Source organism: Cornus florida, unplaced genomic scaffold (assembly GCF_030987335.1).
Source record: "Cornus florida cultivar Cherokee Brave unplaced genomic scaffold, ASM3098733v1 CherokeeBrave_3.0.0_Hap2_Chr08, whole genome shotgun sequence".
In the NCBI taxonomy this organism is placed as follows: domain Eukaryota; kingdom Viridiplantae; phylum Streptophyta; class Magnoliopsida; order Cornales; family Cornaceae; genus Cornus; species Cornus florida.
Window position 1 is genome coordinate 81,955,869 of NW_026775578.1, and position 24,323 is coordinate 81,980,191.

General features: G+C 36.9%; 1 protein-coding gene across 1 annotated transcript in view; it reads right to left on the bottom strand.

Annotated features, from left to right (window-relative positions):
• LOC132268204 (protein VASCULATURE COMPLEXITY AND CONNECTIVITY-like) overlaps positions 1-23,934 on the bottom strand; it is a 35,639-nt gene extending 11,705 nt beyond the window's left edge. Inside the window, exons 1-2 of the mRNA XM_059768999.1 lie at positions 23,711-23,934; positions 5,994-6,196 (exon numbers count right to left, since the gene is read on the bottom strand). Coding sequence (XP_059624982.1) covers positions 5,994-6,196; positions 23,711-23,806 — 299 coding nt within the window. The 5' untranslated portion in view covers positions 23,807-23,934. The remainder of the gene's footprint in view (positions 1-5,993; positions 6,197-23,710) is intronic.
• Between the last annotated feature and the right edge of the window lie 389 nt (positions 23,935-24,323).

Here is a 24,323-nt window from a genome sequence, read left to right on the forward strand (position 1 = left end):
TTTAGGTTGCCAGTGCGTTTGGTAGCATTGTTCTTCGCCTTCTCCCATTTCTGTTCATCATTCGCACTTGCTGCTACTCGTCAACTCAATGGCAAGTTGGGCATTCATGCTCCAACTTAAGGGGGAGTACTAAAGATTTAATGGAGGAATCAGTAATTGATGTTGTTTCCTATTATTGAAGATTTGGTGTTACTAGAGGACATAGTTGTCAAAGGCGCCGGAGGCGCGCGCCTGAGGCGCAAGGCTCCTCCAGGCGCCATCTCAGCGCCTCTAGTACCTTAAGGCGCATGGGTTGCAGAAGGCGAGCGCTTTTTCTCTACAGGTGCAAGGCTAAAGGCGATCTAAAGGCGCGCCTGATGGAAGTTGTAATATTTTAACTGTTTTCTTTTGTAACTTTTGTTTGTTTATTGACTTTATTGATTTGTTATATTATTTTATTGTTTCTATTATATTACTTTTGTTAAGTTACATTGTTACCACATTAAAAAAACAAAAAAAAAAGGAGAACAAACACCAAAACAAAGAAGAGTCGGAGACAGAGGTCACAGAGGCGACGACTTGGACAACAGTTACTCTCAGTCTCGGTCCTCACTCCTCTCGGATCTGTGTCGGATCTGCGCCTTCGGCGACTCTGCCAGTACGTTCTCCAACTTCTCCTTCTCTCTCTTCTTCTTCTCTTCTTCTTCTCTCCTCCTCCTTCTCTTCTTCTTCTCTCCTTCTCTTCTCAGATCTGTGATCTGTCTCAGTTTTTTTTTTTTTTTTTTTTTTTTCTTTTCTTCTTCTTTTCTTCTCTCGGCCGACTGTCGAGTCGAGTTTTGGCAGTTTTTTTTTTATTCTTCTTCTTTTTTTTTCTCTATTTTTTTATTTTATTTTTTTTCTTGAGTCTGGACTCTATTCAAAGAAACTTTTTACTTTTTGATGCTCTCCTCATTTTTATAGATTAATTCATATATTAAGTTTTCTTTTATTTGGGAATTGATGACCAATTAAGATCACATGTTTTTTTTTTTTTTTTTTTTTTTTTTTTTTTTTTTTTTTTTATGAAAAGAAATTGTTATATATGGATGGAATTGATGAAGGGGCCGGGGAGAGGAGAGTGGAGACTGTGGACTGTGACAAATTTATTATGTTGCTATTTTAATCTTAAAATAACAGTTGCTAAACTTGCTATTTTATTTTTTATTTTTTTTTTGGATTGTTGTAGCCTGTATGTGACAGATAGAATGTAATTCTTTTTCTTGGTCACCCAAAAAAAAAAAAAAAATTATTGAAATCAGAAGGTATTTAATTGATTTTCTTGTAAAATTTGCAGAGGAATACAAAGCTTCTAATATATACAGAATTTACATAACACCAAAATACCAAATACAGAGAGATAGACTGATAGAGAGAAGAAGTTGTCCAGTTAACAACTAACACCAAATTGAAGTCAAATTTATTAACATCAAACTTAAGTTACTTAACACTGAAATACTAAATCCATAAAATTTAGCTCCAAACTGATCTATCAGCTATCTCCACGTAGAGAGTGACTGTGAGTCTGTGACGGATCTATTTCCCAATTTGAGCCAACACATTCTGCAGTTACTTTGCTTAATCACAATTGCAGCCAAATTGTATACCTGTATTTGTTCCATTGAATCATTCTAACATGTTAAAATGAAATAATTAGTGAAGTGTACTCTAAAGTCTAAATTATAAAAGACAATCGCAAATTGTAGATAGCAACTGTTTACTGTTATATTATTTTCATATAATATAATTAGGTTCTATTATTGAAAGTATGTTTAGTTGTTATAGTTATAGAATGAATCATGGTGCTTATAGTTATAGAAAATTAGATTGATTTGCAGCTTACATAATTTCTATTGAACTTGATTGTAGTTTGAACTTTAAAAGATGCCTAGTGAAGGTTCAAGAAAGGATCCGGCATGGAATTACTCACATTTGGAGAATCCGAAAGATATAAATGCCGTCACTTGTAACTTCTATGCAAAAGTTACAAAACGAGGTATTTATCGGGCTAAGCAACACTTAGCTGGAGGATATAGAAATGTGAGTGCATGCACAAGATGCCCATCTAGTGTTAGAGAAGAAATCAAAGAGTACATGAGTAAGAAAAAGGAAGAAAAAGAACAAATGAATTTGTTACGTAGTGATGAGATTAATTTCATTGATGGAGAGGATGAGGATGATGTCATGGAAGTTAGCAATCGGGGAAAAAGGGTAGCTAGTGCAGGTAGTGCTAGTGTCAAGTCCTCAAAGATGCAAAAGCAAAAGGGACCGATTGATTTATATTTCACTCCCAAATCGGAAACTGTGGTACAAAAAAGAGAGGGGGGAAAACAGACAGCCATTAATGATGCATGCAAGAAAGAGTTGAGAGGAAGAGCGTGTGCTGCTTTTGCAAGGTAGATGTATGATGCAGGAATTGCATTCAATGCTATTAAGTATGATAGCTTTGCCGAGGTTGTTGAAGCAATTGGACAATATAGTCCTGGCATGAAACCATCTAGTTATCGTGAGGTGAGAGTTCCTTTGCTTAGGAAGAAATTGGATAATACCAATGCTTTGATGAATGACCATAGAGAGGAGTGGTCAAAATTTGGATGCTCATTAATGGTAGATGGGTGGATAGACAAGAGAGGGAGAACATTGCCTAATTTCCTAGTAAATAGTCCAAGGGGAACCATGTTTATTGAATCGATAGATACTTCTTCTTTTTCAAAGGATGGTGCAAAGATGTTTGACTTACTTAATAAATTTGTGAACCGCATTGGAGTAGCAAATGTCGTCCAAGTCGTCACAGATAGTGAATCAAGCAATAAGTCTGCCGGTAAGAATGTTCAATGTTTGTAACTTTTAGAGTATGTAAATTCTTTGCAAATATATAATTTAAATCTTTTTTGATTTACTCATTCTCTTTATATCATTTTTTCTTTTTTCCGTTTGGTTTCAAAATAGGGAGGATGTTAGAGAAAGAACACCCACATTTGTATTGGACACCATGTGCTGCCCATTGCTTAGACTTGATGTTGGAAGACATTGGGAAAATACCGTCCATCTCTAGAACAATACAGAGGGCAGTGGAGTTGAATAGTTATATCTATATGCGTCCAAAGTTGTTGAACATTATGAGGAACTTTACTCATAAAAAGGAGTTGCTTAGGCCCGCTAAGACTCGATTTGCTACATGTTTCATCACATTATCAAGTATTCACAAGCAAAAGAATAACTTAAGAAAGATGTTTACTTCAGAAGAATGGAATCGTAGTAAATGGGCGAAAGAGGAAGCCGGTAAAAGAGTTGCTTCTTATGTTTTGGAACAACATTGTCTTTAGCCTTCCTTTTGGAACAACATTGTCTTTAGCCTTAAGGTTTCCGGTCCTCTTATTCCAGTTTTGAGATTAGTTGATGGCGAGAAAAAGCCTCCCATGGGATACATTTATGCGGCTATGGATAGGGCTAAAGAAGCCATTGCAAAATCATTTGGGGAAGTAGAAGACAACTACAAGGATATTTTTGAAATATTTGATAAGAGGTGGAATGTTCAACTTCATCGCCCTTTGCATGCAGCAGGTTATTATTTGAACCCAGAATACTTTTATTCAAATCCGAAAATTGAAGAAGATGAAGAGATTGCAAAGGGTTTGTATGCATGCATTGCAAGGTTAATCCCGGATATCAAAGACCAAGACAAAATTACTGAGGAGCTGTCCTTATATTCTAAAGCTGAGGGCCTCTTTGGTAATCCCTTTGCTATTAGACAGAGAAATACACGAGGACCAGGTAAAGTGGTAAAGTATATTAAGCTAGTATAGCTAAGTGTTAAAATTAGTTTGACAATAGAGTCAATAGAAAGATGAAGCTAAAGTTGCTAAACATCATTATTAATTTTTTTTAATAGCTAATTGGTGGGAAGCTTATGGCAAGTCAACAAAACTTCTCCAAAAGTTTGCTATAAAGGTTTTAAGCCTTACTTGCAGTTCTTTTGGTTGTGAACGAAATTGGAGCGTGTTTGAGCATGTAAGTATATACTATCTACTAACTAGGCTTGTAATTTAATTGTTGAAAGTTAAAATTTTAATTTTTTATACTTACTAGTTAAAGTTGAATTTATTGCAGCTTCATAACAAAAAAAGAAATAGGCTCGCTCAAACAACTTTGAATGATTTAGTGTTCATCAAATATAATAGAGCATTGAGGCGTCGATATAATATGCGTGACACTCTTGATCCCATTTTACTCGATAACATTGATGAGAGCAACGAGTGGTTGACGGGGAGGATGGATGATTCTAATGCAGGACATGATCTAGTCTATGAAGATGATTCCTTGACATGGGGTGATGTTGCTAATTTTGCTGGTATTAGAGAGGCTAGCAGGCCGCAACGGTCTACTAGATCAAAATCTAGTTTTAGTTCACGGTTACCAACAAAGGGAGCAGGAAGTTCTTCAGTTCGACTTGTGGATGAGGATGAGGATGAGGATGAGGCAGATTCAGATGAGATGGAAGAAGATCCTGAGAATTATGAATCATTAAGTGACGATCAAAATGATGTTATGCTTATTGATGACGATGATGATATTTAGATTCGTTGGTATTGTCTTCTTAGGAAGAAATGATGTCTATGTTTGTTTTAGTTTTATTTCATAATTCTCTCCTAGTTGACTTTTGTATCTTTATGTTAATATGTTTGATTATTCACTGTTGAACTTAAGTACTTGATTTAGTTGGCTTTGACATCTTTATGTTGAATATTGAACTTAAGTAATTCATTTAGTTGATTTTGCATCTTTATATATACTATTGCATCTTTAATACTTTATTAGGTGGGTTTTGTTTTTTTTTTTTTTCAACGTGCGCCCTGCTTCAGTCGGGCGCGCGCCTCGCCTTGCGCCTCAGGCTCCAGGAGGCATTTGCGCTTTTGTGCGCCTTGAGCCTTTAACAACTATGCTAGAGGAATTAATGGAGAAAAATCTTCCTTGCTTCCTATTTCCTAATTCTTTCCATTCTCATATTTTCTTCTCCTATATAAAGGAGTCTCCACCATTGTATTATATATGAATTGAGAGAGTATTATAAAAGTGATGTAGCCCTTTGGGCTCTTTGTGTCGTGGATGTAGGCTCTAGTGGCTGAACCACGTAATATATGTGTGTTCTACTTGTTTTATTTATCTCTTCACTTCCGTTTTAAAAATCCATGGCACTCCAAAGGGACTTCAGAAAAAGATGGTTAAGAATTAAAGTAAAAAAGTAAATTAGTACAAAAGCAACAAAGAGGACAATCCAAGATTTATAAATCAGTAGTCTCTAGTAATTCTTAGAAGGTACTGAATGGAGTATTATTGCTCCTGCTACAAAAGTGAGGTTCAACATAAGAAATGTCTTCTGCACCAAAAGGTAGCAGAAACATTATGATTTCATATCCTTTGATTGAACCTTGATTTTTTTTCATATACAAAATGTACCATTTTAATAAAGTACAAATAAGGAAAAATAAAAAAGAAATCAGAAAGATGAATACTAACAACTGTGCTTATAGTTTTTTGAGATTTTTTATTTTATTTTATATATATATATATAGATATATATATATATATATTATCACATTGAGACTGGGATACCATGATACCTGAAGATAATAAGAGATTGGACAAGATGTTTTGTTGCACATGACAAATTATAATATCAAGCTGGAGACCTTGAGAGATTATACAGAAGGTTAAAGAAAGAGAAATTAAAAGATACATAGTACATTTATGTATAGAAATTAGATCAGATTAAAATCTGGAATGCCATTTACCAACCATTTGTGGCTGGTGATATCATTCCACCTATTGAGAACCAGGTTGCAACTGAAGCATGGTTCAGAACTTCAGAATGTAAACATTGATGGTGGTCTGTTCATGTATTCATTCTACTTATTCAAGAAATTATATGAAGTTGAAATATAAGATTTATTTATTACCAACTCGTCATTGAAAATTACCAGGAGACAACAAAGCAGACCAGCACTAGTGTCCAATTAGAGTTTGATGGATGAGGGCCTTTCCTGCAACAAACACACCCACTTGCAACATTGACGACAATTTGAGCAATAACAAGAGCCAATGCCGCAGTTAATCCAAGAGCCAAAGCTGGACTCCTAGGGTATACACATACAGAAGGAGAGGTAAATTTAACCTGAGAACTCTGCAAAATAATACCCGAAAAAAATAAAATTAGTGACAGCTTGAAGTATTCAACATTGCTTTCACTATAAAGAGAAAAGATATCTGTTGGCTAATAAAAAATAGAGATCAATATTAACAGAATCTGATGCGGGAAGCTCTGATGCGGGAAGTCGTGATAGAAATTGACATAGGGAAGGCAGAAATAAAGAAGAGAAGAGAAAACGCTGTAATTTGATTAATTCTCCTATAAAAATCATTATCATTCTCCAATTGTATAAGAGGCCTTCTATGGGTAGACCTCAGGAAAACTCTAAGCAAGAGAAAATTACTAAATAACTAAAAATATAGATACCAAATAGAAAAGGATGAAGAAACTAATATCTATCATTCCCTAAAAGTATAAATAATTCAAAATCTATCTCTTGCATATCTATAACTGACACGGGTGCCAATTGTGCATGGCACATGGGGTATGTCTTCCATCATGATTCCTATGAGACTCACTCTTCATTTGATGTAGGAGTCCCATAACCTCATAGCAAGATAATTCACAAGCATCCAAAATTGTAGTAGCTGAGAGTACAAAAAAGTATATTTTACTCAACTAACTTGGGAAAACACAAACATATAAAAGCATAAAGAGAATGACGCCGAACAAGCACACAGAAGTGCATGCACGCATTCACACACAAACATAAACAAGTGCATAAGAAAACCTTCTGGGTTGCATAAGGATCGATAGACAAGGCAAATATTAATTAATAATTAATGTCCTTTCCGCTAGTTGATGGGTTGGTAAATATGCCACAATCAATTCATCATTAAGAAGATCAGGTAAAAGTGCAAAAAAAAAAAAAAAACCAGAACTATCAAGAAAGTGAAAAATAACCCCCTAAACTATCTCGGGTTGCAAATCAAACCCTCAACTATACAAAAGGTTGCAAATAAGCCCCTCCCGATCACCGGACCACATTTTTCGGCATCCAAAGGGTCAAAATTACCAAAATACCCCTACTTATTAATTTATATTAAAGTTACAAAATATCATAAATGTACAATACCCATAATACCCTTCAGGGGCCATCTTGCAACTAACTAATAGTTCAGGGATTTATTTTGCAATTTTGCCTAATAATAAACAATATCAATCATAATAATAATAATATTATTATTAATATTAATAATAACTAATAATATTTGTAGTAGTGGTAATAATAATAATAATTTAAAAAATAACAAAAATAAATTGCTTGATTAGTTGCTCGATGGATCCATATGCCTACAAACAATTTTCGCAAGCTCATAAATTATCAAAAAATATTTCAAATAATAATAATAATAATAAGTAGTAGTAGTAGTAGTAGTAGTAGTAATTATTAAAATACCAAAAATAAATTGCTTAGTTGCAAAATACAGGAATCACTTTTAGAACCTCTGCGAATTAACAATAAGAATAATAATAACTAATCACAATAATAATAATAATAATACTAGTGGTGGTGGTAATAGTATTAATAATAATAATAATTTAAAATAATAACAAAAATAAATTGCTTGATTAGTTACTTGATGGATCCATATACCTATAAACAACTTTTGCAAGCTCATAAATTATCAAAAAATAATTTAGGGTAATTTGCACTCACACCCACTCAGGTTTGCAATAAAGGCAGGTAGATACAATTTAGGGAAAGTGTGATCTAATTGCCCCATCAAGTTTGCAAACTTGAATAACAACACCCCAACCATGAAAAGAGTACGTAATTACCCTTTTGACTTCTAAATTGACCCATTCAAATCATGAAAGTACAATATTAACCTTTTACAAGTCCTTTGATTTGACCAAAATGACCCTTGAAAAAAAAAAAAAAAAACTCCACCATGGCCCTCGCAATTTTTTTGCAAAACCTTATTGTAGTATTAAATTAAAATTATTTATGGTAATGTTTTACATAAAAATTAAAGTTGGCCCCTTAAATTTTTTGTAACACTATTTATTGTACTAAATCATAGATACTAATAGTTATTTTCTATATAAAAATTAAAGTTGATCTCTCTAATTTTTTTTTTTTTTTAAAAAAAAAATTGATATGGTTTCCTATATTAAATATAGTTTACTAATGAAATTACTTGTAACCCCTTCAAATTTCAATAAACCTCTTGCTATAAAAGATCAAATTTAGTTAAAAAAAAATTATTAATTATTATGGTAATCCTTATAACAGCATACTATATTTACACACACATATATTCACACACACACATAAATATTATTTGTTATGAATTAGAAAAAAAAAAAAAAATCCATTCACTTGACAACAACAATGATTCAATCAACAACTTTTCTCTTCAATTTTATTGCATATTATTTATAGACACATTTTAATAATAGACACAAAACTTCCCCAAAAAAAAAAAAAAAACATTCTTATAATGATTTTATGTTATTTTAAAATTTTAATTTTACAATTCTAGTTTGGCCCCACCAATTAAAAATTCATGGGTCCGCCCTTGTCTGTATGTATATGTCATTGACGGCCACAGTGATGGAGTTTGAATTTTATTTTTTTTATTTTTTTTATTTTTTTTTGCTAAGGGTCATTTTGGTCAAATAAAAGAACCTATAAAGGTTAATATTGTACTTTAAAATTTTAAATAGGTCAATTCAAAAATTAAAGGACAATTAGATACTCTTATTATGGTTGGGGTGTTATTATTCAAGTTTGCAAACTTGAGGGGACAATTGGATCAGTCTCTCCTTAATTTGTATCTACCTGTCCTTATTGCAAACTTGAGGGGGTGTAAGTGCAAATTACCCAAAAATTTATTAGCTTAGAAAAAATTGTTTATATTATTATTATTACTACCACTACTACTATTATTATAATAATAATAATAATAATAATAATAATAGTACTACTACTACTACTACTATTACCATTATTATTATAATATTAATAATAATAATATTATTAATATTGATGTTGTTTATTATTAGGGTAAACTATAACAACCTCCTTAAGGTTTGGCCTAATTGCAAGTAAACCTGAGATTTGCCATTTTTTTACAAAGACACCCCTAAAGTTTGCCCCCATTTTACAAAGACCTCCCCTCCGTACAAAAAGTATTTACAAAAAGCAATACTTTTTGCTAAAAAATTGGCTTGAAGTGACCAAAATGCCCATGGTATTATTAAATAATAAAATAACAATGCACTAGTGGACCAAACTACCCTTATATATATATATATAGACACAGTTATAGCCGTGAAAGAGAGAGGAGAGAGACAGCTATTGAAGGTTCATTTGAAGGTGAAGGTCCCAGATCGTGACTCACCATTGAAGACCTAATTTCTGTTTTGTATAATCTCAATTTTTTGCTACATGGTTCAACTGGTGTCTACATCTTATTTTGATTTAAATTTCAGACCATTGAAGACCTAATCTCCATTTTGCTCCCAATTGTTGCCATTTTGTGTGAAGACAGAAACAAAACAGGAGCGTCCATTAAAACCGGCAAGCTCTAAGCGGCAACGCCCATTGAATCCGGCGTGTTCCAAGCAACTCCATTGAAGACCCAAAACTGAGAAGCTCCATTGAAGACCCAAAACTAATGAGCTTCAGAGACGAACCACAGTGAGCTCCATTAAAGGTCAAACTGATGCACACCATTGAAAACCCAATTGAAGCCACGCTATTGAAGACCCAACAACTCTGGCGAGCTTGAAGATTGGTATCCATGACCCGAGTATATATATATATATATACATACCTTGGTATCCATAGCCCGAGTGTATATATATATATATATATACATACCGACAGAGAGTGAGCTCCATTGATGATCAGAGTGCTTCAGCGACCCAACCGAAGATGCATACAGAGCTTAAACGATCCAAACCAGAAAAGCTTCAAGCGACCATGAAATCCAACGACCGAACAGAACTTGAAACCATAGAAGACTGAGAAAAACTGAGAGAGCTTGATATGGAAGAGCTGACCTGTGTGTACCGAAAAGGACCAAATCAAAGCCCTAATCGTCCCTCTAATGCCTTCATGCATAACGCAAATCCAATCGCAACTTTGTGATCAACAAGCACGATTTCCCAAATCTCGTCGCTATCGTCCAGATCAATCTCGACGTTAACCCCAAACCAACATCATCACGCCGTCGCCGCCAGACCAGCATCATCACATCGTCGCCACCACAGCGAGATCAATCTTGACATTCACCCCAAACCTCACCGCCGTCGTTGCCAAGCCATATTCTATAGTTCTCTGGATTTTTAGGGTTAATTCTCTGTATATATATACAACTGCTTAAGGAGGCAACTAACATCTCAACGACGAGATTTAGAATAGCGATCTGGTTTAGCTTATTAACTCCTTGCTCAATCTCTCACCCAAGCAAGCTGTAATGTGATCAAATCGGGGTTTGGAACCCGTTACAAAAGAAGGAATACGAATCGAACCCCCTTCACTTGAAACACTCAAGCCCCTTCACTTAAATTCTACTATGCAAATATATACATATACATATATAATATGATTTTATGGCTACTAGAGGGTGGTGGTGTGTATATGGTAGGTGGAAATCTCTCACCCAAGCAAGCTGTAATGTGATCAAATCGGGGTTTGGAACCCGTTACAAAAGAAGGAATACGAATCAAACCCACTTCACTTGAAACACTCGAACCCCCTTCACTTAAATTCTACTATACAAATATATACATATACATATATAATATGATTTTATGGCTGCTGGAGGGTGGCGGGGTGTATATGGTAGGTGGCGATTGTTGGTGGCGATGGAGAGTAGAGGGAATAGTGGGGAAAAAAAAAAAATTTAGGTAATTATTGTTGGGCAAAAGGGTCATTTTCTATTCATAGATATTTTGCCCATTTTTAATAAAACAATAATGAGGGTATGTAAGTAAATTCAAATCAGAATCTGACATTGGGGTGTCTTTGCAAAAAATGACAAACCTCGGGCTTACTTGCAATTAGGGCAAACCTCAGGAGGGGAGGTCATTGCAGTTTACCCTTATTATTATTAGGCAAAATTGCAAAAAAAAAAAAAAAACCTTGAACTATTGGTTAGTTTATATAAATTAATACGTGGGGGTATTTTGGTAATTTTGAACCTCTGGATGCCGAAAAATGTGGTCCGGTGATCAGGAGGGGATTATTTGCAACCTTTTGTACAGTTGATGGTTTGATTTGCAACCCGAGATAGTCCAGGAGGTTATTTTTCAATTTCTTGATAGTTTAAGGAAATTTTTTGCACTTTTGCCTAAGATTAACCGAGATACAAAAATATTTCTAACAAACATATCAGTGGTAAATATACCATACAACGTTCTTCAAATCTACTTTACTTCAATCACAAGATGAAAACAAAGGTGAGAGAGAAACAGAGTACCAAACTCTGTCATCATTATGGATGTTATAAAACAAGGCCAGAGAAAACAATAAACCGAACATCAGATATTGTCCTCGTTTTGGCAGTTGTATTGGATGCATGAGAAGAAATTGAAGAATAGCTGCTATCAAGCACAAGATGGTGTGAAAGGCTCATAAGGTAAACCAAAGGGAGGACAAGGCAGCGGTAGTTTTTACAGTGTTCAACACCATTTGAACAGATTCTGTAAAATCCTTGCCCTGTATAAAGAATCTTTCATGTGCTCTCTGTAAATAATGATAAGGCAAGTGATCAGATGAACAACAGCAGCAGAAACTTCAAACGAATGTGGCACCGTTCCATCAAATGTGAGTGGAATGATGCCTTAATGCAATGTGTTCGGCAACATGAATCAAAATTAATGCCAACAAGTCAAATATCATTGAGAAGGTCAAGGTTGTTGGCTTTTACTCTGATACCACTTTGTTGGAAATAGTGGCCTAGATACACACACAACACTACAATATTTGGAAGAGAATAAAATGGAGGAAAATACTTTTATTTCACTAGATCCCAACTTTTTATACCAATAAAATTGCTAGGGTACATGATTATATAGGCCTTGAGAACATATATCTATGAATTACATATAAATGCCCATTACTCTCATTTCTCCCACTAACATAATCTTCAATAGGCATAACTACCACTAACATAGTATTTACTAGGCTCAGCTCTCATGACTCTTGATTTTACATAACCTTCAACATCATACTAACTCCCACTAAGACAATTTACTACCCACTAACATATATGCTAAATTCACACATGCACCATCGATACAAAAATACTTGAAAATATTAAATACTAAAATCAAGTTTATTTTCAACACCCCCTTTCAACTTGATTTTGTAACTTGAAAGTAAACTTCTTATTGATCTTGGGGCTCGATCAAAAGTTTGTTACTTTGTCTTGAATTTCACCTCCTTCAACTGCAACAATCTTCTTGGCCATTTTCATTAATGTATATGGCTTGCAAAAAATATTCAAATGCTTGTTTGATGTCTTCACATAATCATATATCATCCTCTTTATACAAACGCATCAACTATCTTTTTTCTTCTTAAATTTTTTATGGCTCTTCAACTTCACATATGCTTCTTCTTTAGAGTAAAAAAATAATTCCATATTCACCTGACCTGTGTCAATTACAAAATTCTCCAAACTAATTTTTAAAAAATAATTTGAGAATTTCTTATCATCTTGAGCTTCAATCTCATACTTCTTTGGAGCAACTTTCTTCAAGAGAAGTTCATCATTCTCCACAACAACACAATTATCATAATATTTGATTTCATTTTCCAATTGATATGAATATGAAGAAATCAGAATTTTATCAAATAAGTCAAATCTAACTTCTTTCAAGGTGGAATTTGTAACCATACCTAATGATGTTAATGCTCCAAATTCATCAACTTGTGCATTGTCTTTAGCACTTTCTTCTCCTTTACCTTCTCTTTTAACTTCATTCTCCTCCACTTTTTTAATCCTTTCTTCAATACTTTTCTTTACCTCTTCCTCATTCACCATTTCAAGTTGTTCTTCAAATTCTTCAACTTGATTTGTATTAAACGCCTCTTCATTCTCCACAAATTTGTCCTCAAAACTTTCATAATCATCCTTCGTAAACTCATCATCCTCAAAGCATTCTACCCAATACTCTATAGGTAGTGATTCACCTCTATGATTGGAAGTGATGGCCTCGAGCATCTTCCAAACACAACTTGGAGTTTTGGACTCTCCAAAATACTCCCAAATTTCTTGATGTATTGCCTTTCGCAACACTACCAATGCCTTATCTTCTTTTTTCACACGAAACTCGTCGGACATGTCATTCTTTGGCTCTTCTCCAACAACATCCCACAAATCACACGCTTTGAGGTATCAAGTCGTGATGATTCTCATTCTCTTGTAATTAGAGAACATCATCTTCCCACTAAGAAAATACATTTTCCCCTCTTCATCATCATCAATGAGAAATATGTTTTTCTCAAAATGTTGAACCTTCTAGGATCAACTTTGTCACGCCTTCAGGATCGTCTAGGTTCTGAACATGAAACCTGACTCTGATACCACTTTGTCGAAAATAGTGGCCTAGATACACACACAACACTATAATATTTGGAAGAGAATAAAATGGAGGAAAATACTTTTATTTCACTAGATCCCAACTTTTTCTACTAATAAAATTGCTAGGGTACATGGTTATATAGGCCTTGAGAACATATATCTATGAATTACATATAAATTGCCGCAACTCTCATTTCTCTCACTAACATAGTATTTACTAAGCTCAACTCTCATGACTCTTGATTTTTTTTTTTTTTTTTTTTTTGATAAGTAATAATAACATAAAAAGGCGTTCAAAAGGAGAACGTGTCCCTGGTACAGAAGTGGAACCGGGGCTAAGGCCCCAAAGAGTCCAAGAAAATAATTAAATCATCAGAAGAGGAGCAAGAACTCCTCTTCACCTAATTGAATAGAGAACAAAGAATGTGTTGGAGAATTACGTGATTTATGTAATTGTTCGATAAATTTGGAAAGTATTAACTGTCTCGTGTATTAAATTTTAGGTTGACTTATTTTATTTCCTAATCTTCGGGACTTGGTTATATATTCCTTAATTTACTGAATTCTGATCTGATTGTATTCAGCTTATAAAGGTCAAGCTGCTTTGTATTGGAAAGTGATGAAATATACTTCAATTTTCCCACTTTCCGTGTTAGAATGTAAAGTTTCAACACTTGCCGTAGACGACTCTTTTCCTTCAAACATTCTACTATTTCTCTCCTTCCAAATGCACCACCATACACAATGTGAAACAATTCGCCAGAAATCGTGTACATCCCTTCTCACACGACATCCTCTCCAAACATGAATCAATTCCTTAGTAGATTGTGGCATTACCCAACACATGCCAAACAACCCAAGAATAAGATTCCAACAATCGTTCGCCACAGGGCAATGCATAAAGAAGTGATCAACAGACTCCCCATCTTTCTTGCATAGACAACACCAATTAACAATACAAAATTGCCCCTTTTCCTCAAGTTATTAATTGTCAGAATCTTACCCCAAATAGCGGTCCAGACAAAGAAAGCCACCGTAGTTGGAGCCATGGATCACCAAATAGTCTTCCACAGGAAGCCACGGTTGTCAAAATTAGACAGACATAAGAACAAGAATCTTACTTCAAAACGATCGTGGGAAGATGGAACCCATATCAAATCATCATGACCTCTACCAACACCCTCCTGCCGATACAAAAGATTCAGAAAAACACGTACCTCATCCAACTCCCAATCCTGAAAAGAACGCCGAAAGTGCCCATTCCATGTAATCCCACTGCTATCAAGCCGATAACAGTCAACTACGTAGGCGTGTTTATCAACTGCAATACTGAATAATCTAAGAAATGTACGAGATAATGGCTGATCACCACACCAAAGATCTTCCCAAAAATGAACGCGACATCCGTCACGGATTTTGAATCTAATATGAGCAGAGAAGGCATCCCATCCCTTCCGAATGAACTTCCACATCCCTACTCCTCCCACAAGAGAAACAGGACATGTAGACCAGCCGCCAACCTCTTCCCCAAACCGACAAGAGACTAACCTGCGCCAAGGACGATGTCTTTCCCTCCCATATCTCCAAAACCATTTACCCAGGAGGTTTGATTGAAAGGAACTAATCGTCTTATGCCAAGACCACCCAATTTCATAGGCTTGCAAACTTGCTTTCATCTGACAAGGTGATACTTGAACTCGTCACCCCTTCCTCCCCATAGGAAGTCCCTTTGAATTTTTTCAATCCTATCCGCAACGGAGCAAGGGATTTGGAACATAGATAGAAAATAAGTGGGGGGGCTCGATAATGTACTCTTAATAAGAGTAACTTTACCCCCCTTGGACAAGTATTGCTTCTTCAATCCTGCTAATCTCTTCGCATACCTGTCAATCACTGAATCCCAACTCCCCCCACTATTCTTGAAGAGACCCCTAGGGGCAAACCCAAATAAGGAATAAGAAAAGAACTCACCCTGCATCCAAGAACTACAGCTAAAAAGGAAATATCCTGAACATTCCCTACCGGGACAAGCACACTCTTAGCCACATTAACCTTTAGCCCGGAAACCGCCTGAAAATAAGCCAGGATGCACCTCAGATATCGGAGTTGAGACACGTCAACATCACAAAAAACCAGGGTATCGTCTGCAAAAAGTAAATAAGAGATCTCCATCTGATGGACTAGATCTCTACCCACCTGAAGCCCTTAATAAAACCAAGGTCCTCTGCCCTGCACATAAGTCTGCTTAAACCCTCCATAACTACAAGAAAAAGGAAAGACGACAAAGGATCACCTTGTCTTCTACCCCGAGTGCAACCAAAGAAACCAGCGGGAGAACCATTCACGAGAATTGAAAACTTGACAGACGAAAGACAAGTCTCAATCCACTTCCTCCATTTATTTCCAAACCCGATTCTTTGTAACAAATAAAGAAGGAAATTCCAATTCACATAATCGTACGCTTTCTCAATATCAAGTTTGCATAAAACTCCAGGAACACCACTTCTCAATCTGGAGTCCACACATTCGCCTGCAATAGGAACTGAATCAAGAATTTGCCGTCCTCCAACAAAAGCGTTCTGTGAGTCCAAGATAATCGCATCCATAACTTCCCTCATCCTTAGAGCAAGCACCTTAGCAATAAGTTTGTAAATACAGCCCACTAAACTAATTAGACGGAAATCCTTTATGTCATAAGCGCCTCCCTTTTTAAGGATAAGGGCAATAAATGAAGCATTAAACGACTTCTCAAAGACGCCAGTAGAATGAAACTCCTGAAAAGTAACCATTACCTCATTTCTTAATACCGCCCAACTTTCCATCAGAAATTGCATAGTAAAACCGTCAGGCCCCGAAGCTTTGTCCCCATTACAACTTGATAAAGCCTTTAGAACTTCGTCCTCAGTAAAAGGACTCTCAAGCCTATCTCTATCCAACTCAGAAATAGCCTCAAAATGGAGAACATCAAGTTTGGAGCTCCAAACTAATGGCTTGGTATAAAGCTTTTGATAAAAAGAAGCAATCCCGGTACGCACCTCTTCCTCCCTCCACAACTCCACACCTTCCACCCGAATTGTACCTATATGACTACTCCTTCTGTGAGCATTAGCTAAACTGTGGAAGAATTTTGTGTTCCGATCTCCTTCTTTTAACCAAAGAGCCCGGGATTTTTGTCGCCACGAAATCTCCTCCATGTTAGCAATCTCAGCAAGAACAACCTGATAGGAAGCTCTCCTGGAACGTAGAGACTCCACATCCCCTCCCGCCTCCTCAAGATGATCTATCTCGGAAAAGTCAACAAGGACTTTGTTCTTCCTCCATTCCAGATTCCCAAAAACATCCTTGTTCCATTGCTTAAGAGCAAATTTGAGAGCTCTTAACTTCTTTGTTATCATGAAACTGGGCGTACCTAAAACAATTACTCCCTCCTACCAAGATCTAACTTTCCCTTGGAAATCCTCCGCTCGCAGCCACGTATTCTCAAATCTAAACGGGGATCTTCGAGAACACAAACCCCCACAATCCAACACGAAAGGAACATGATTGGAAGTGACCCTTGCTAACACCGCCTGAACAACATCTGGGAATTTCTCTTCCCACTCCCCAGAAATTAAAAATCTATCCAGTCTTGAAAGAGTGATTGGATCCCTATCATTTGACCAAGTATAGGCTGCACCTTCCATTAATAAGTCAACAAGAAAATGCTCATCAATAAAATCAAAAACTTGATCCGTATCTAAGGACCTTCTTCCCCCTATAGACCTCTCTGACGAGGACCTTACAGAATTGAAATCCCCTCCCAAGCACCAAGGGAGAGACCACACATCCTTGGGCATGGCTAAGCTCCTCCCAAAAAATAGGTCGCTCATCGTCAACAACCGGTCCATAGACTTCAGTAAAAACCTATCTGAAATTGTCCTCTTCCATCTTAAACACACAAGACACAGAAAATCTCCCCATCCACACGTCCATTCTAGATAACCATCTGCTGTCCCACATGACTAAGATCCCACTCGAAGTACCTATAGCATTCAAGGCCTCCCATTCCACAAACCTTCCTCCCCACAAACTCCTAACCACCCCACTTCCTTAAAGCTACCTTCACCACCCTCCTTTTGTTCGGATCATTGAGACCATGAACATTCCATGTAATGATTCATAGCTATTTTAAAAACCAGATAAAATTATCTCCCCTCCTCCCTTCCTTAAACTCCTACTCCTGGTCCTTCCCCTTTCTTTCACCGCTCCTCTCTTCCCTTCGTAATTGACTTCAGAGATGAGATTCTTGATCTCCTGTGCCCCTTTCCAGGACGATAGGGGCCTCGTGTTCATAACTTCATTAGTCACTACAACCTCTCTTCCTTCCACAATTGCTTTAAGATTGATAATGTCTGATCGTCATTACCCTCTGATGAGACTCCCAACAGCTCACTAATGACTCCAATATTGTCAACTACCCAATCTTTCCCCATATCATCAACCTCTTCATTAGGTCACACCATAGCCAGTGGATCCTCCACTAAAATTTCAGAATCATTCTCCAACCAAGGCGTAAGCTCATTAGAGCAAAACCGTTGAATAGATCCCAAATCATCAACCTTCTCGTCTTCAAAAACTCTGTCATTCTCATAAATAGAATCTGATTCTGTAGCAAAATTACGTAACCCAACGAATCTACCAGACTCATTCTCCTCAGCCCCTGCAAGAGGCAAGCAATTAAGGCCTTTCAATGCTACACTTAATCGAAGCTCTTTAAACAGGGCTACAGACTCATTATTGGTCAACTGAAAATGTAAGTCTCTCCCCACACAAACCGTAACCCCTTCAGACAATTCCTTGACTGCACAGCCATCAAGATCCATCTGCCTAGATACAACAGACTCACAAACTTCCTTTCCTTTCGTATTCAACCCATGCATAAATTCAGTTCCAGTATCCGTAACAGACAACCCACACCTCTTCTCCAATTCCGTCACAACTACGTCACTCCTCAACACCTCGCAAGAAGGGGTAGAAGAAGAGGATGGAACATTAAAAGGGCTCCGAGGATGTGAAACTGAGTGCATACCTGGAACGTTAGTAGCAGTCCACTTCTGCTTTTCTTTTCTAGACCATCTAATTCCATGACGATTTCTGTAATGATCCCGAGACGAAGATCTAAAGATTCTTCCCTTCGGCTGTGTAGTTTCATAAAAGGATGTAGTTGAGATACCTACGCAACACTGAGAGTGACGAGATCCCTTCTTAACAGGTCCTACACCAGCCGCGGCAGCCGAGATATTCATCCATCTCTTCTTCTCTGGCAAGTTCCAAAAAGTTACAAAGGTGTCGTTAATACGACGACTCTGCAAATTGCTAACTTCTGTAGAGATAGATGGGGTGGGCTGGGCTGGGCTTGGAGTTAATAAAAGAAACTGAAATCATGTTATTGGGCCCTCGCAAAACCTTTCTGTTCAGATTGCTCACTTGTAGCCCATTTCGTAACTTAGCAACCATGGGCAAAATGTGTGGGTTGGGCTTGTTCTGGAAAGAAACAGACAATTGGTTGCTAGGCCCCCACTGAACAGCCCTCTTCATCTCATGTGGGCCGTGATGAACTAACAGCCCATTTGTCTTATTAGGCCAAGAGCCCGCTTCAAATCCACGCTTAGGCCCAACATAAGCCATTGCATAAATATCTCCTTTAATGCCAGGATCTCTGCCACGTGGTTGGTAACCGTTATCGCCGTCATTACGAGAGGACGATAGGTGCTGATTAAAGGCGTGATTGACACGACTCTTGAATCTACCTCCTCGACGCGCTTCTGGCGCGTGGGTAGACAGTCGCCTCTATCCTTTAAGGCCTTGATGGGTCTGTGCATTCCGACAGCTTCCTTCAGTGATCATTGTAGCAGCCGAGAGTGTGGACTCTCCCCAGTGCCATAGTAGGACTTCAGAAGAATGCGAGGTGTGATTTCCATCAAATTGACCCTGAGAGCCACTCGTTGGTCCTCAACAAAAACATACTCCAGCATCACTTTTCCGGCAGAAACATAGAGGAGGATTCTCTCTCCACTCGCTGAAATGTCAGCTTCTACACCTTGAAATCCACCACATAAGTTCTCAATTGCTTCGAATAACTTGTTGCACCATAGATGGAGGGGCAAACCAAACAACATCACCCTTCGTATTTCTCAATCTTTCACTGCAGAACATCCAACCGCGAAGTACCAGATGTCGATGGATAATAAGGCGTTGCCCCATCTCTTCCTCCCTTCATCCAAAACCCTCAATGCCTCAATCTCCGATGGAAACCTGAAAAAGAGTAAGTCGTCGGGTAAAGAAGAATCTTTCACCCCACTCAAAACCTTCCAAGTTTTTGTCGCCCACACCTCAATCCCTTAAATACACCCCACATCTCTGTCAAAGCAGCCTACCAGACATGATCGCAAAGCAAATTCTAGTTCCTTGATACTTTGATGATCAACCCTAAAAACCAAATCATTATCTATGGAGCAACTTTTCATTTGTCCATGGAGGTTGAGGCGTGGTGAGGTCGTGACACTAAGATAGGATCGATGCATATCACGATTCCCTACCAAAAAGCCGAAAATCCAACAGCTAAAAACTCGAACATAAATGGCAGACGCAGGAGTGAAAGACTCCAACGTCAAAAAAAGAAGAGAGAGAAGAGAGAAAAGTCAAACATAGTCAACATATAGTCAACTCATGACTCTTGATTTTACATAACCTTCAACATCACACTAACTCCCACTAAGACAATTTACTACCCACTAACATATATGCTAAATTCACACATGCATCATGGGTACAAAAATACTTGAAAATACTAAATACTAAAATCAAATTTATTTTCAACAAAGGTCACCTTGTAAACTAACCAAACTTCTGTACAACCACTTAATATAAAATGAATTCAAGCACAAAATAAACTCAATCAATCTGTTAAAGTTGAGATTTTGGAGTAACAGTCAAGCCCTTTCCCTTTCTCTGATAACAAGATAAACTTTGGAAAGTAACACGCTCCCAACAGGTAAACTAAATGGTAAGATTAAAACACGAATTGCAAGTAATCATCCAGAATCAGCACAGGTCATTTGAAAGTAGATGGTAAAAAAAAAAATATTTGATGGGACCCAAAATAACAAGATATAATCAGAAAACTGTTTGGAAGCATCATGCCCAACAATTGAAGAGGTGAACATTCCTCTCACAGATGTTTTTTACCTATTTGACCACTACCCAGAACACATAAATCTGAGCTGTGAGTAGGCAATAGTCCTTGCATCCCCTGCACAACCTTGCACTCCAATAATGTAGAATGTGATGTTTTTCGACAGCATGTGCTCAAATGTTACAGCTCTCAAAGTCATGTGTCTTTAAACCTCTTATATCTTTAACCTACATTTTCCTTTCCCTGCTCTAACAAATTCATAACATTAAGTACAGAGCAAAAATGCATTGTTGAGGGTGTTTTATGGTCTCGAGTTGTTTATCTCTAATTTCCTTTAACAAATAAGAAGTTGAACTTAGTATTAGGTCTCTCTCTCTCTCTCTCTCTCTCTTCACAAATTTCTCTCTATATGCTCTCTTGCTTAGATTCCACAAAATGGTGTCGATGAAAGCTTGACCACACGATAATTTGTCCTTCCTCCTTTTTCTTATTCCTTATCATAGAAAATTTCATCACTGTTTAGCTAGGAAGCACGAACGATGTTGGCTATCTATTCTAAAAGCTTAAGCTTTAAAAGAGAGTGTAACTTTAATGTTTAAATCCTCTAGCACGTCCCCTCATGTGTCACATTCTTTTGTTCCAGCACGAGTTTCAGTTTTAATTATAAGAGCAACAATAAGGTTTGAACTCGTGATCTTACTACTCCGATAGTCCGATACCATGTTGACCACCATCTATTCAAAAAGTTTAAACTATTAGAGAGTTTAACTTCAATATTTAAATCCTGTACCAGACACTTTTCCTAGGAGTGACTTGGTGGTATCAGAGAATCATAACACGCGGACATGCATGGGAGACGGCCTTGGCACTAGTCCGACATAGTCAGAAACATCCTAGAATTTGAAATTTCCTCTTTTCTTGTTGGATGCAATGGGTACACATTTCAGAAGCATTTTATTATTTATGGTGGGTGGTGCTTAGGTGGTTGTGCAGCATTGCATTACTGGCTGGTTTTTGTTTTGTGATAATCAGATGTTTCTTTTTGTTTTTAGTTTGTACTACTGAATGCCTCTTGATTATTCTTCTTACATTCTAGTACATCACCACAGTGTCTTCAGCAATTAGTCAGTTTATGCATATCTAAAAGTACATCATTCATCATTTGGATGCGTTGTACATTGAAGCACACTTCAGGATGCTGCAGTGAAAGGCCTTATATATAGGCTTTCGAATTCTATTCATACTGCTGTTTCTTCTGATGTTTTCTTGGTATCGTACATAACTAAAGCAGATTTAATTTGTTTTTCAAGTTTGATGGTTTGTTTCTGGCAGAGAGGTTTAATCACAGGATACTGCAAGGCTTGTGTAGAGACAAGTCAATTCCTTAGTTATTTTATTGTAAATAAACAATGAGATGGTGCCAGGTTTGATGACACTAATCAGGTTGTCCTTCAGTATTTGCAAACTTTAAGAATCCATGGTGACAAGGATCAGCGGGTGTGGCAGTCTAAAAACTTTTGTTTTAAATCAGCTTGGGAGGCTTCGAGAGTAGCAGGTCCAGTGGTGGAAGGGGCAGCCTTGTGTTGGAATGGAGGGAGGGAGATGGTCTACACTTGCTGTGTTAGTTCTGCAGAATGGGATTCTTACTCATTCTAATCTCCAGAGAAGAGGTATTCCTTTGGCATCTAGGTGTCAATTGTGTTTCAGACAGGTTGAGAGTGTGGATCATGTTTTTTGCCGCTATGATTTCACTTCGGCAGTGTGGAGAGGCTTGGATGATATATGCAAATGGAACCTGCAAAGAAAGGACACAATTCATAGCTTGGTACAGATATTCACTCAGTTTACAGGAAAGGGGAAGATGTTCAGAATTCTATTTACAGCTACATTGTACTATGTATGGTCTGAAAGAAATAGTAGTTTACATGGTAGTGGGCTTTGGGAACCTAGTATGGTGGCCAAGACTGTACTGTGGGAAGTCATGGATATCTTGGGGGTATGCCACCAAGATATCATGGTATGATAGGTTTCTATTTTCTTTTTGGCAAGGCCCTTCTTTCAGGGTTCTTGCTTGTGCAGTAAGGGTATGCCCTTACTTATTGCCTTGTACTATATTGTTCATATTTTTATGAAATTTTTTCTTCATTTAGGGAAAAAAAAAACCTGAAAGGAAAGAGTTGGGATGGTTTTAGCACACCTGATTGTAACTGCAATTGAGTGGTACAAACTCTTAAAATGGTATACACTACAAATTCAAAATTAATCCTAATGGGATGCTATGTAAAAATTTTAATTGTTTGCATCACAAAAGAAGGTATTTGAATATTCTGAAAATGCTATAACCCAAGTGAAAATCCCTGTAACCCATTGTTTTAACGTTCAGATGCCCCTTCTGTCTTGATTGTCATTAAACTGCCAACACAAGGAAAATTTTATCTTTTATCTTCAGTTGATTTGTGGAAATAAATCTCCTTGCGTCCAATGGTTCTCTGTTATTTTCAAAGAAAATGTTCATTGGACATTTTTCAGGAAACAAACACAAACTAAGTGGATCAGTAGACAGCTATTTTTTTTACTTGTAAGCATATCCAGATATTTCCACTTCAGAAAAAAATAATGACAATAATAAAAAAAAGCAATTTAGAAATAAATTAATCAACAACAAAAAGGAATGAAAAGCAGAATCTGAAAGAGCAAGATGTTAGTGGAATGCAGATAAAAGATCATTCCATTTCAAAAGAAGACCAACTCCACTCTAATGATATGCTTCTGTATTTGAGCATATATACAAGTATAGATATATGTATATGCATACACTAACACTAGTACCTTTATCCTTTTGGCTTCTGCAGCAAAACCCAAAGCAGCAGATAGCAGCCCTAGAAACCCCACAACTGTGCAAACTACTAAAAACTTTTTCTCCATCCCCCTTTTTTCCTCTTTCCCTCTCTCTATCTCCCTCCTCTCTCTCTCTCTGTCTCTCTAAAACTATGGCTCGTGTTCCATGTAGCATGGGAACTTGAATGACTTATTTATGATGGGAGAGAGTGTATGGCTGAAGAAAAGGGAAAGTTTATGAACTTAAATGGACATAAAAAAATAAAAATAAAAAAATAAAAAAAAAGAACTGAATTACTGTTGCCCGAAGCCAAACCTTTAGAAAAATAGTTTCAGATTTTAAATTTATTTTTTTTCTCGAAAGGTAAATGATTGAATAGAAAAATAAGAATATACAAAGTTGGGCCAAATAAGCCCAACACAAAAGAGGGCATATCCGACAAAACAATTACAAGCCACAAAGCCCAGCCCAAATAGAGGATTAAAGACACTCGTAGTCTAGAAAGCCCAAGACTAATTGTGTCTTCGCCCTCAATCAGATCGGATGCGATAGACACAGGCAATCATCCCTCGATTATTCAGTCCAGAGGCTCAGCCGGTGGTC